This window comes from Spermophilus citellus (genome assembly GCF_964194105.1).
Source record: "Spermophilus citellus genome assembly, chromosome: 6".
NCBI lineage: Eukaryota > Metazoa > Chordata > Mammalia > Rodentia > Sciuridae > Spermophilus > Spermophilus citellus.
This window is the reverse complement of record NC_138187.1, coordinates 81,406,797-81,421,371: the sequence shown is the minus strand read 5'-3', so window position 1 is coordinate 81,421,371 and position 14,575 is coordinate 81,406,797. Positions and strand designations below refer to the sequence as shown.

At 41.3% G+C, this 14,575-nt stretch overlaps 1 protein-coding gene across 3 annotated transcripts in view; it reads left to right on the top strand.

Moving 5' to 3' along the window:
* The first annotated feature begins 375 nt into the window (after positions 1 to 375).
* PRTFDC1 (phosphoribosyl transferase domain containing 1) overlaps positions 376 to 14,575 on the top strand; it is an 83,639-nt gene continuing 69,439 nt past the window's right edge. The window contains exons 1-4 of one of the 3 annotated variants that reach the window (XM_081299345.1): positions 376 to 788; positions 6,951 to 7,047; positions 10,155 to 10,261; positions 13,946 to 14,129. In XM_081299345.1, coding sequence (XP_081155471.1) covers positions 7,045 to 7,047; positions 10,155 to 10,261; positions 13,946 to 14,129 — 294 coding nt within the window. In that variant the 5' untranslated portion in view covers positions 376 to 788; positions 6,951 to 7,044. The remainder of the gene's footprint in view (positions 789 to 6,950; positions 7,048 to 10,154; positions 10,262 to 13,945; positions 14,130 to 14,575) is intronic. The other 2 variants (XM_081299346.1, XM_081299344.1) reach the window with 2 other exon arrangements.

The window sequence follows — 14,575 nt, the reverse complement described above, 5'->3', positions numbered from 1 at the left end:
CTGTCTGGTGTTATGAGAGTGGTAAAGCAGATACAGTCATTTATAAAATAACAACCTCTTTTGCCCCCTGTCGGGAACCCAGTTTTAAGGAAAAGCCCAACGCCCATCGCCAAGGATATGGTCCAAGGTAAAAGCAATCGCGTGGCTCTTTGCAACTCCTGGCCCGGAGGTTGGAGGATTTGAAACCGTCCAGGATACTTTTTGTCAACCACAGAACTCGAGAACCTGCAGAATCGCGGCTCTTTCACGCGTTTACAGGGGACAAACGAGCGCATGAAAATGTAGGGAGGAGTCAAGGAGATTGCTAGCCCGCGGGTTGAGGCGACGGATTTAGGATGGCAGGAGGACAGGGCAACGCTTTCTCTTTCCGTACCCAGCTAGCCGCCGGCTGCCTCCTCGTCGCGAGTCCCTGCGGGGCCCGAGCAGGCGGCGGGGCTCACGAGCTCGCAGACGGACACGCGGCAGGCGGCGGCCGCCAGGGACGCGGCCGGGGCCTGCGCTCAGGTGGAGCGGGCGCTGCTCCGCAGCTGCTCCCCGCGCTGCGCCCCGGGGACCCGCGGGGGTACGGGGCGCGGCGGCCGAGGCGCTGGCGCCGCGCCAGGCTTGCTTTCCCGCCGGCTGGCTGAGGGCGGGGCGGCCCCGGTCCCATCCCCATCTCCACGTCCCATCCCCCAGCCCAGCCTGGGCCTCCCGGATCCTTCCCGCGCCGGTCTTTCCTTCCCGCTTTCCCCGGGAGAAACATGGCCGGGAGCACGGAGGAGGCGCCAGACTGCGGGCGAGGCGTCGTGGTAAATGCAAACTCCCGATTTCGGGACCGAGTCGGGCGCTCCCGGATTGCTCCCCTCCCCTCCTTTCTTGGCACCCTCCTTTTAGATGAAATGCCTGAAATGCCTCCGGGGGAGAGCGGGCCACTGCTTTGTTCTTCCCTCGCGCCGGGATCCTTTCCACCTCCAAACCCAATCCTCCCTTCCCCGCCCCCAAAACTCACGAAACACCTAATACCGACGTGCCTTTACCCTGATCAAAACCGCTACCTTGGCGATAAACCTGCGTCTTGCGGGTCCCCACTCCTATGAGCCTCCAGGAGTCACTTATGCTAGCGGGCGGGTCTGGGAAGACCCTCACTAGCCATTCTGGCGGCTGTCCTTTTTGTGTTGTACCCCGACTCCTCTACTGTGGGCTTCAAGTTTTGTTTTCAAAAAAGATACTGAGGATTCCTGAGAGCAGCTAGGAAATAAAGTGGCTCCCTTTATTAAAGTAGCTCTCCAGGACAGAATAGGAGCTTTGAAGTCTTTCAACCTGGGGAGGGGCTCTGCACAAGTTCTCATGCAAACTAGTGGCTCTGGAGTGCCCCTTGCCTCTTCTGGAAAGGAAGAAATAGCAAGCCAGGCCTGTCCAGAGAATTGGAGATCATGTGTGTGAAATATCTGGTAGTTTGTCCGGATGGAGAGGTGGGGGAGGGACAGACCTCAGCCTCTTAACCTGGGACTTGAGGTGTGATCCAGATCCCATCTCTCAGGATCCTGGGATCAAATCATGGATGGTGGAAATTTTGACACTGTCAGGTTTAGTGTGAAAAGGTGGTGAGGGAGGTGAGTGGGGCTCATTTGCCATTAAGATTCTCTTTCAAGTTCATCTTGTAATCCACAGACCATCTGTGACAATGAATCGACTGAATTAGGATGAGAGGGTGGAGAAAGAAACAACTTCACTCAAATAGAACTGTTCAGGTTGAAATGTGGTTTTTAAAAATTTTTGCTTCTTTTTGTTTTTGTGCTGGGAATCAAACCCAGGGCCCTTCTCCACTGAGCAACATCCCAGCCCTTTTTATTTTTGAGACAGGATCCTGTTAAACTGCTGAGATTCTCACTTAATGCTGAGGCTGGCCTGAATTGCCATCCTCCTGCCTCAGCCTCCTCTGACACTGTGATGCCTGAGCCACTGAGCTCGGCATGTTGCTCAGTTCATAACTTAACCGCAGGACCTTTCCTTCTTAGAGGTGAAGGTCGCTTATTCATGCCACACATTTGACTGGCCTGCTGGGTTCCAAGGGGTGTTTTGTTTTAGGCTCTGGCTATTGCAGCAAGAGGGCAAGACAAAAAACCCCGTCTTCCTGGGACTTGCATTTTAGAGGAAGGACACAGGCAATCAGTGTGAAAGTGCATAAATAGAGGAGATAATTTCAGGGATGTGTGCAATTGAAAGAGGGTAACAGGTCAGAGAGAAATTGGAAGAGGGATGGGGATCAATGCTTATGCTCTTTTTGTGACATTTGAGCTGAGATCTGAAGGGTAGACAGGAGGTAGCCATGTGAGGATTTCAAGACACAGGGCCACATACCAAATGCAAAGGAATCATGGCATCTGATTTGTTTTTACAAAAATCACTCCAGTTGCCATAGAGAGGATGGACAGGACTAGGGGTGAGGTGACTGGGAGAGGGATAAAAATAAGATAATGGAAATCATTAAGTTCCACTCAGTTGAATCTATAGGACTTACCAGGTTGGGATGCTTTCTAGACTCTTTGAAATTCACAGTTGAATTCCTGAGAATAATAGGATAAATTTGGAAATCAACAACAAAAGAGTAATATTTAATGTTTAAGAGTGAATGATGACATCCTGTGAAAATCAAAAAAGTATAAACTATTAAGGACAGATTCCTGGAAAGCCCCAAATATAAGAGGGGTAGGGGAATAAAGGGACCAAGTAGGAAGAGCAGCATGGGAGAGAGTAGAAAGCCAGTAGGGCAGCAGGTAGGTGCCCAAAGAAAAGTTTTATGATAAGAGGTTGGGAAGGGTCATGAGGTCATCAATAGTGTCAGATGCTGCAGGAAGAGCAAGTAGGATAAAGGTGGGAAAGAGGCCTTTGGTTTTAACAATTACAGACCAGTTAGTGGTGAGAATCCTTTAAACAACCATCCCATGGTAGAATGTTACAATGTAGTACTACCATATCATACTAGACACTCTTAAAAAAGAACAAAGTAAATCTAAGTACACTATAATCATATAGGTAGATTACTAAAGCCTGAAAGCAAATGGGGTAACAGTGTAAATAGTCAAATTTATTGTTATCAATAGAAGCCCTCTTGGAAGCAAGATGCAGAGAAGTAGTGAGGGGTACAGGGAAAGGAGACACAGTTTGTACTGGCTCCTGTGGGGCTTGGATCTGATGAGTAATTGCTAAACTGCATGAGGGCCCATCAAAGTTGGAAATAATCAGTATAGGATGGAAGTGGCCCCTGCATATATGTCATTGTCTGCAGCAGAACTTGAATAATTATATTATCCTCAAGTTGGGAATAAGCAGGCAAGTCAAGTTCAGAGAAAATTCAAGATGCTGATGGAAGGAAAGTCATATAAGATAGGGAGGGGAAAGGAAAGCTGGAGAGAGTAAAATAGAGAGCCCTTAAAGGTAGGGTGCAAAAAAAATCAAAAGGAAGTTTTTGGTACCAGTGGGGGAAAAGGGGAGCAGGTAACAATAGCAAGCATTTATTGAGCACTCCCTAGTGCTTTTTAAAAAATATTTTTTAGTTATACCTGGGCACAATATCTTTATTTTGTTTATTTATTATTATGTGGTGCTGAGGGTTGAACCCAGTGCTTCACATGTGTATGAGAGGCAAACGGTCTGTCTCTGAGCCATAAACCTAGCCCTCCCTATGCACTTTTACTGTTTGTTATTCATTGAATCTTCACAAATCTGTGAGGTAGGTCCATTTTATGGAAGAAGAAATTGAGGTACTGAGAGAACATGGAAATATCAAGGTCATATAAGTAGTAAGTGGCAGAAGCAAAATTTGAACCAGCTTCAAATGCTATGCTGCATAGGAACCTATGATTCCAGGGGGGGATTTTAGAGTTGGGGATGCTCCTCAGTTCTGTGGGGCTATGTGAATGTGTTGCTAACATGGAATTAAGATGAAGTAACTTGATGTAGGGCAAGTGAGGAGCTACAAGCTGAGATAGTTGGAAAAATCATCAAGGTAAGTACTGGAGTAAATCATTGAAAGAGGTGTCCAGAAATGAGGTGGAAAAGAAAATTCTGAGTTGACGGAAATTTGGCGATGAATAGAACCAGATGATTTAAGCATGACAGAGTAATGTGTGCAAGAGAAGAGCATATTAAAGATTTAAGATAGCTCTTGCCTATAAGTGGCTTTTTGTTAAGTTGGGCAGGTAGGAAATTAGTAAATTATTGATAACAAATAATATTATATACTAATTATTGAATAAGAGATGTGTGTAGACCCTGAGCTGATAAATTTTACTGGTCATCACTTGATCTGGAGCTAGTGAGGTCACTGAACTCCTGGTTGGTACATCTTTGTTACTTCTCAGAGAGAGAAAAGATCTTTTCTGCCCCACCTTGCTTTGGGGGGTCAGGTTCTTAGATATTTTTGTTTTGGTTTGGTTTGATTTTTTTTACCAAAGCATTATCAAAAGAGCCAGAGTTAGTACCTACACAGGTGCACATGGTAGGAATACAAGTCTAAAATTTCTGTTTCTCCTACGGTTGCCTTTTCTTCTCTCCTTCTCCATGGGGACAGAGTGGCAAAACAAGGGGTAGGTACAGCTTTACTTGGTTGTGATAATTTACCTTCTAAAGGCTGAACCCACTACAGAAGAGGAAGGCCTGTGGAATACAAGGTATTATATGATCTATCAAAACCCTCTCATTCCTCTCGTGGCAGAACATAGCGTCCTTCATTGAGCACTGCTCCTACCCTTTGTTCCAGAAGTGTGGTTTTCAGGTGGGCTGTCCCTCATACTACACTACCCTTCCTGGCACCGAGCCGGGCCAACTGATGTTCCTGTCTGGGATTCTTTGAATCAGGGCTAAGGGATGAGACTCCTTTCTTCTTTGCTGGTGAGCCTGAAAACCAGTGTCAGTGGCCTGCAGGGGAGAGTAGGGTCAAGTGTGTGAGCTCAGAAGTGAACAGAGGCAGAGACTAGCTGCTTAGAGATGTTTCCAAACTATTTTCTCCCTGGGGAAAAATTAAACCTGCAAGAAATAATCTCAGGAGGAAAAAAAAAAAAAAAAAACAACACACTTTTAATGACTGGAAGAAAAGGATTTCAGTGTACTTTCAAATGAGAACAAGAGAATCAGAATTAGTTCTGGGATTTGAATGCTGTATAAAATGACTCATTTAATGTGTTTGTCACTTCCCCAGCTTGGTGATATTTTGCCTCTTTGAACAGAGAAAGCATTGTGCTGAATAAACTTAGAGCATGTTATCTCTGGTACTGAAACTATTCAAGATTTCTTCTTGTGATTTTTAAAAAAGCAAATGAATAACATAATTATTAAGGTGCAGAGCAGCCTCCATTCCTGCATGATTCAACTTATTTGCAACACAATTAGCATGCACCTTAAATGTAACAAAGCATATACCAGTAATTCCTTCATCTCTCTTTGTCTTTAATCTCAACAATGAAAGCACCATTTCAGATTAATTGGGAATAATGGCCAATTGAGATTCTAGAATAGTTTTAGAGAAATCAATTTCTTCTACTTTACAGCTTTCACTAGGGTAATAAGACTTTGGCAAAGAGCTTTGAGTCACTTCATTATTTTTAATTATTTTTGGCACCTGACATATTGACTAATTTTTAAAATATTTACCAACTTTTAAAGTGCTTTATTCATGCATCTTAATTATACATAATAATAGGATTCATTGTGACGTATTTCATACATGCACATGATTTGATCAATTTCATTTCCCAGGAATTTCCCCTTTCCCCTCTGCCTCCCTTCCTCTCCATCTCCTTCCTTTCCATACCCTTCCTGTATTCTACTAGTCTCCCTTCTATTCTCCTGAGACTCCTTTTTTTCTTTCTTTGTCTCAGCTTCCACAGATGGAACAAAACATTCAACTCTTGATTTTCTGAGTCACGCTTATTTTACTTAACATGACATTCTCTTGTCCCATCCATTTACCAGCAAATGACATAATGTATTTCTTCTCTGTGGCTGAGTAAAACTCCATTTTCTTTATGCATTCATCTGTTGATGGACAGACACCTAAGCTGGTTCCATAACTTGGCTGTTGTGAATTGCACTGCTATAAACACTGGTGACATGTATCAGTATAGTATGGTGATTTTAGTTCCTTTGGATAAATACCAAGGAGTGGGGTTGCTGAATTATACTGTGATTCCATTCCCAATGTTCATAGGAATTTCCATACTGATTTTCATAGTGGTTGTACTAATTTGCAGTCTCACCAGCAAAGTATAAGTGTCCCCTCCCTCCTTGCCAGCATTTATTATTATTTGTATTCTTGATTATTTGAGGTACTACTATCAATAAACTAAACCATATAATTTGTAACTAAATAATTGATGTTTCTGTACATCTAAATGGTTAACATTTGTTGCATAAGTACTATAAACCAAATACCGATATGTCTTATAACCATTATCTCTCTCATTTAATCCTCACAGTAGTCATATGATCAAGCATTGACTTCATCTTATAAATGAATGCATTGAAACTTAGAGATGTTAATATGCCCAAGGTCTTATGGCTAACAATTTTGACCCAGATATGTAGATTTTAAGTCTATGTTCTTGCCTTTTGTATTGTCTCTATGTTGTGGATTGCCATTATACTTTTTATGCATGGGTTTTATTTTGTCATTTTTTTAATCATCTTTTCCCTTTTCTTGGCATTCTTACCTTTTCTGGCATCATTTGTTAAGCACTTGTTATATGTTAATTAATATACTAAGTACTGTAAGTACTGTATTCTGTCTCTCTTCATTTTTGCCACATCCCTGTCTACAGGTTTTATTGTGTCTTACTTAAAGGAGAGGGAATTTGGGTCTCAGTTGGGGAGTAAGTAATTTCACTAACATCACAGTAGTAAGAGACATGAAACGATAAACTCTTAAAATTTGAGCACAAGTCTGCTAGGATAATGATGTATGTTTTAAACAGAGCACTCCAGCTGCCCCGTGGAGGGCCTGTAAGAGGAGCGGGAGTAGAGTTTTCCCTGAGATTCCTTCGGAGCAGAGGGCAGCAAAGGATTTGCATGGTAAAAATAATGAACTCAGAAGACCCCTTGTTAATATTCTCACTAATGGCAGGGCTAACGGAAGTGGAGTAGGTAATGTGTGTGTTCTAGAAGGGCAGCCAGAAATGTTTATATGTTCTCCAAGGGGGATGGTGCTCCTCAGGGTCCTTGGATGGTCTTTACTGTGGCCTGACAGAGGCTCTTCTGGAGGCTGGAGGTCTCTCAAGTGCAGCTGTTAGGCCACACTCTGACTAGCTGGTATGGTGTCAGAGGTTATAGAAGCCCAAGGAATCCTCAGGGTGAAAGCCAATTTGTTGGCAGAAGAAGAGCAAATGCGATGCTTTTCAAGTATGCAGCGGACACCCACACTTTGGCCATGGTTCTGCCAATAGATATGATAGATATGACTCTCCAGAGCCTTGAACAGTGGTGCTGTTCATTGCAAGGAGACAAACCGAGAGCTGGGGCTGAAGTTCAGATAGATGGGTAGCACATGGGTAGAGATGATCATTCATTCACTCATTGAGCATTTTTGAGCACTTACCATATTCCAGGTCAGTGTTCTGGGCACTAGGGATTGAGCAAAGAATAAGATGAAGTCTCTGTCAGAAGGAGCTTGCATTCCAGTGAGAAGGGTCAAAGCAGAACACACATACACACACACACACACACACACACACACACACACACACGTCACATCCATTGGTAATAAATGCTATGAAGGAAGGTAAAACTGGATAAGAAGAACACAGAGATGGGTGGAGAGGGAGGGGTGTCATTTTATATACATGGTCAGGGAAGGCTTCTCTGTTGAGGTGGCACTGAATGAAGACTTGGAAGAAGTAAAGGGCAGCCATGTGGACAGTTAGTAGAAGTGTATTGTAGACAACAGAAATAGCAGATGCAAAGTTCTTGAGGCAGGAACATGCTTGGCAGATTGAAAGATCAGCAAGGAGAAAAATGGTTGAAGTAGGATGAAGGAGGAAGAAAGGGCAGGGGGACACATCAGAGAGAGAGACCCATATGGACCACGGCAAGGACTTTGGATTTTACTCCAAGTGAAATGATAAACTCTTAAAATTTGAGCACAAGTCTGTTAGGATAATGATGTATATTTTAAACAGCACTCCAGCTGCCTCGTGGAGGGCCTGCAAGGGGAGCAGGAAGACTAGTTTAGCAGCTACTGTCGTCTGGGAGGAAAAGACAGTGGCATGGACCAGGATGGGTGTGGAGGGATCGTAGCAGAGGTGCTCAGGACTGGTCCTGCTTAAATTTTGAAGGAATTGAAGATAAACTCTGCTAATGGGTTGCGCGAGGGGGATGGAAGAAAAGAATCGGGGACAATTTCAAGGTTTTGGTCTGAGCAAGAGGAAGAATGAGCTAGTCTTTACTGAAACAGGGGAGGGATAACTAGCCTGAGTTTGGTTTGCCTGACAATTCAGAAACCAGAACCGGAAGAGGAGTGTGTGGGGGCTGGACCTTGAGTCCCCTTCCAGAACCTCAGCAAAGGAGAACTGGATTTGAGTTCTGCATGAGAAGAAGGTAGAAATCAGGCAGTGTCCTAAAGAGGGAATGAATGGGCTCTAAACCAACAGCAGATTGGATGGAGTGAGGGCCAGGATGGAAGGGGCAAGAATGTTCTCCATGGATCTTTGTTGGAGCTTTTGTTAGAACAGAGGGCTGCAAGGGGCACCAGGAATTTGAGAAAGAAGTTCAAAGGATGGGAACAGTCAGCAAGGACGCCAGGAAGAAGTGGGAGCTGACCTGAAGTTCTCAGGAAGGAGATGAGTTTGCAATATAGAGGTAGAAAGGGTGCAGGGTGCAGGACTGACTGAGCTGGGAAGAATCACGACTGAGGATGGAATGGGTGCAGGGAGTTGGGTGGAAAGCTAGGTTGCGTCTGCATTATGAAGGGCTTTGAAAGTCGATAGCTGGACAGAGGAATCTGGTGAAAGCATACAGGAGAAAGAACAAGAAGCCAGATACAGCGTATTTGAGTATTTAATGGTTTGAGTATATAATGCATTCATTATTGCATCCTTTCTAAATGATCTGAAGGTTAAAGTAACTCTACTTGTACCTTCATTTTCTCCTCCATCTCTATCATTCTGACCATGAAACTTGCACATTGAGTCCTAAGCAAGGTAAAGACTTGTTATCAGTCTTTCTACAGATAGGCCAATTCCCATCACATTCCCAGTAGGGACTGACTTAAGTTCCTACCCTAGTACATCTTTTTAAATCTTTACTATATTGACTGGACCAGTCAAAATTTGGATCCACTCTTAATGTCAGGAGAAATATACTATTTATAGGTGACCTTTCGCACTTTCCTTATAAAAATATAAGGCATTGACAATGAGTAGAAATGCAGTGAGATATATCTTTATATAAGAATGTATCATAATAATACTGTGAGTGTATATGTACACACACACACACATACACACACGTATATAGCAAGTTGGAGACTAAAACAGGAGGATCAAAGGTTTTAGGCCAGCCTTAACAACTTAGTAAGGCCCTGTCTCAAAATAAAAATTAAAAATGGTTGGGGATATAGTTCAGTGGAAAAGTATATCTGGTTTCAATCCCCAATATTAAAAATTGTTATATTTTTATAAGTTGTGTGTGTGTGTATATATATATATGTATATGTATATATATACACATATACTTGTGTGTATACACATACACACACACACACATATATATATATTTCATTCTTTTTTTTTTTTTACAGTGCTAGGGATCAAACCCAGAGCCTCACATATGCTAGGCAAGCACTATATCACTGAGCTACACCCATAGTACTTACACATACCTACTTTTTTCTGAATAATGCTATCAGGCTAGCTATAAGACATCAAGTTTATGTTTTTATTGTATGATGCAAATATTTGGGAATGGAGCACTCTTTTCATTTTAGCAGTAAACAAATGAACCTTCCTCACTCACTTTTTCAGAATTTGAAAGAACATAATTTCATGCAACATTGAGATCTGTAGATCTATCTTTTGTGTTCAGTACGATTTTGATGTTAAATGAAAAATTTATTGCTCTTGCTATTTATTTATGTTTTTTTAATCTAATGAAAAATACCATAACCAAAATAATTTAATTTACAGATTACAGACAGCTGGCCAGGGTACGACTTAGATTTGTTCACGTACCCACAGCACTATTACGGAGATTTGGAATATGTACTCATACCCCATGGCATCATTGTGGACAGGTGAGTGGTATATTTTTGTGTCAACCTTGGTCTTGTGCTTGGCTGGCTCGGTCTTATGTGAATCCTACAATGTACTCAGTGCCCTAGTCCAAGCCCCTTTTTAGAGTAGTAGAGACAATTTTATAGGACAGCAAATTTGGAATGCAATGAATTGGTGCTTTAACTGAATGCTGTCCTTGGACATTTGTCCAGAGGGGATGCTAGGAAGGCTACACATACAGAAGCTGTTGTAAGTACCAGCCTTACATGGACAATGTCCTGTACAAAGAGATGGAAATGGATACTGGGAAAGCACTGATTTCATCCCAAAACCTTTGTCTCATGCCTTTCACAGATCCTTGAGTTAACCAGAAAGAGTAAAGAAGTGACATTGCCTTCACAGGACACGCCCTTAAAGCCCTTACTTTCATTTCTCTTGGAACAAGTAAAGTATCACAGGTCAGCCAGTCTTTGTACTAAAAAATTGTGTTTTCTGGCCAGTGGTAACGTTTAGGTAATGACAGTATTTGCAGTTTAAAACTATCTGCAGAAAACTATTTCTAATACACAATTTCTAGTTCTTTCCTACATTGACATCCTTTGGGTTTTTGGAGCTTGTTGGCTTTTCCAAAAACATTTCTCCTAAAGCCCTGTAAGCCATGCCCACTTACTCTTGGTTTTAAGGGTCCACATCTAATTCAGCCCAACACAAGCATTAGGATTTATAGGTCATATCCTTTAACAAAACTGTCTTGATATCAAGATTGTTCTTGTACCTCTATGTTTTTGGACAAAGGTTGAAATACTTAAGCCCTCACATTTATATGGAAAGTGAGTGTCCTGGTGTTTGTAAGGCATTCTCTGGAATCCTAGAGATTATTTAGAGGCCCAGATTTCAAATGAGAAGGCAGTGGGGAGTAGGAGCAAACTGAGACTTTGGGATCCCCCACGTACCCTTTCCTCAAGTCGTATAGTATAGTTCCTCTGCCTCTAGTTCTTTAATCTGTTATGAGTTAAAATTTAACTTTATGAACTAAGTACTCAGAACAAAACAAAGTTTGAAAAACACCAAATGGTCACCTTACCAGGATATTATCTTTCCACCAATCCTGTCAGTAAGCAAACAAAAGTCTCATTCCTTAGTCCAAATTCTAAGATTTTGTGTTACATAAGATTTGTATTTTGCTTCTTCTCCCAACTTATAATATATTATTAAAATAAGTTCTAGTTTTGGGTTTCTCATGGCCTCAGATGACTTTTTCATGGACTATAAGCCTGATTCTCCTAGGGGAGAAAACTTCCATGATCATATAAGCTTGGGAAATTTTGCATTTCCCAGATTGGTAAATCTCCCAGTTGGCACTTGAAAACAAACATTAGCTTATTAAAATACAGAAAATGGCAGGGAGGGACCTGCTTAACTTAAGAAATTAAATCAATTTTATTTATGTAGAGGGAGACTTTATATTGTTCACCTCTTTGTAACTTCTGAGAAAAGATTTCTCTTAACAGCATTTTGGGAGGCCCCTAGTTTAAACAAATTCTTGCTTTTCTTACTTGAATTTTATGAATTTTGTTAATTGCATCCAGATCTAAAACATGATTTAATACAGGATAAAGTGACCCTGGGCCTTCTCCTTGTATAGAATTATTCAGTGAACATGTTTTTATGTCTAGAAACCCTGAATCAATAGTCTGGGTTGGGGACCAGGAATGTCCATTCTTAATTTTAAAATAAATATTAAGATAATATTTATATACTACAAAATTCAGGTAGGTGAATGATTTGATGATTTTAGGAAACTTTATTTTGGAGGGGGGTGGGTACAGGGGCATTCGACCACTAAGCCACATCCCCAGCCCTATTTTGTATTTTATTTAGAGACAAGGTCTCACTGAGTTGCTTAGTGCCTCACTACATTGCTGAGGCTGGCTTTGAACTTGCAATCCTCCTGCCTCAGCCTCCTGAGCTGCTGGAAATACGGTGTCTGGCACTTGGTTTTATTTTTAAGGCCAGCTTACCAGGTTTACCCCTGTGTTTAAATAGTACAGTGTTCAGTCTGCAAGTGGTTAGAAGACTTAGAGACAGGAAGGCTCCTCTCTGTTGTTGGATGTATCTGTAGCTGGCCAATATGTTCAAGTTTCCAATCAACCTTTTTCAAGTCTTCCCTGGTTTTTACACCCGCCCTTCATGCCCACCCCTAGCTGTCTTCCATCTCCTCCTCACATACATGCAAGCCTCCATCATTCAAAGGATGTATATGTGCAGCCTCTGGTCAACTTGACATATATGAAGTAATAATTGTGTACCCCTTCCCTGTGACTCCAGTCATCAGATCCTAACTACTTAGCCAGTTTGTTACATAATTGTGACTGCAACTTCAGGGTAATGGAGCCACTTCTCTTGAAGTGGGCAGGTAAGCTTACAGGGTTCCCAGTCAGGTGAATTCCCTGTGGCAGAATCCTATGCTGGTTGAACAACATGGGTAAACAGCTGGGGTTGGAATTGTGGCGTGATGGGCATTCCCAGGTAAGAATGCCACTGACTTCTCTCCAGAATTCAGTGTTTTCATGATTAAGTGTCTACTTTGTTATATGCCTTTGGTTGATTTCCAGAGTGCTAAAATGGCTGTTTTTGAATTTTGTCCAGTTTTGTTTGTAGACAAGATGTTGACCCTCTTATTCCACCATGCAGGGAAAAATGTCCCTTTATAAGGAGCATGTAAGATATTCTGATATGCATTCTTTGATGATCATATTTTGAGAAACATTGCCTGAAACTATGGTTACCATACTCTCTATATATGTACATACACACATACCATATAAAATAGATTATGATATATATAGATATATATAGATATATATATATATATAAAGTGTATATTGAATACATGTAATACAATATTTTATGTGTGTGTGTGTGTGTGTGTGTGTATATATATATATATATATAATCTAGTTATCTATTTTAATCTAATCATATTTGTTTGGAGTGCCAATGGGAATATTTTTAAAAGTATGTATCTTAGATCCTGTCTTCATTTAGATTTTGATGTTATATGACCCATGGGAAATAGACTTATAGACAACTAGAAACAAATACAAGAACAGTTCCAACCAGCTCTAGGAGCAGACCAAGGCTGCGGCTATTGCACAACTCCAGGGGGCATCCTTAGCATTGTGCTCCCTGAAAACACTGCCTGTGGTGTTGCATTCTGGAGCACCTTTCGCATAGGTCATCTGCTACCTCTGTTGAATTACGAGACACTTTACAATGGGCTTGACTTTTCCTCCAGTCTCCTATAATCTAAGGTGAGTGAGTCACTCTCTGTTTCCTTTTCCTCTGCTATAAAGTGAGCACGTCATCAGATACCATCATACATTGTTAACAACTAGGCACTGGAGTGATAAAATATTAGCATACATGTCCTTTGACATTGTACTTTACACCTTAATAATTTTTGTGACATGAGGAATCAAGAATGTGCCATTAATGATGCAGCTATCAGAAGTATGTTTCAAACACTCTGTGTCCATCTTTAACAAAGCCTTTCTGTCTGTAGGTTTGTGTTCCCCCAATTTTTCTCCACAGTCCCCTGAATAACCTAATATAAATAATACATCATGCATTTTTATTAAAGGAACAAAAATACTCAGAAATGGTTGCACTTTAATATGTCTTTTATCCCTTACTGCTTTTAGAATTGAGCGGCTGGCAAAGGATATAATGAAAGATATTGGATACTGCGACATTATGGTCCTGTGTGTACTTAAAGGTGGTTACAAATTCTGTGCTGATCTTGTAGAACACCTTAAGAACATCAGCCGAAATTCAGATCGGTTTGTCTCTATGAAGGTTGATTTCATCAGACTAAAAAGTTACAAGGTAAGTTACTATAGGTTCCATTTTTATCACATGATATTTAAAACTAATAATGTCAGCATAAAAGTACTAATAAAGTCACGAAAATGTGTACTTTTTTAAAAATTGAAGTGAAAATGAAGAGTGGATTTTTTTTTTAAATTTGCAAGAGTACCACAATCTATTATGAGGATTCAAATTATATTATTTGGGGGAAGAAAAATAAAACTTCCTGTTTTCACATATGCAGATAGACTCTTGAGGAATGATTCATGCATTTTTTTTATGGTGATGAAGCTCAAGTAGTTATTTCCTGGTGCCTGGCCTCAGAAATGTGTATGGCTAGTGTTAAGAAAGTCTAGTGAATGCTGATGTCCTTCTACCCTGGATGTGCTCTTGGTCCTGGAGACCTATGGGAGGGTGTCCAGCCTAGAGAGAGACATAGTACTTGAGTTTCTGCAGTCATGAAG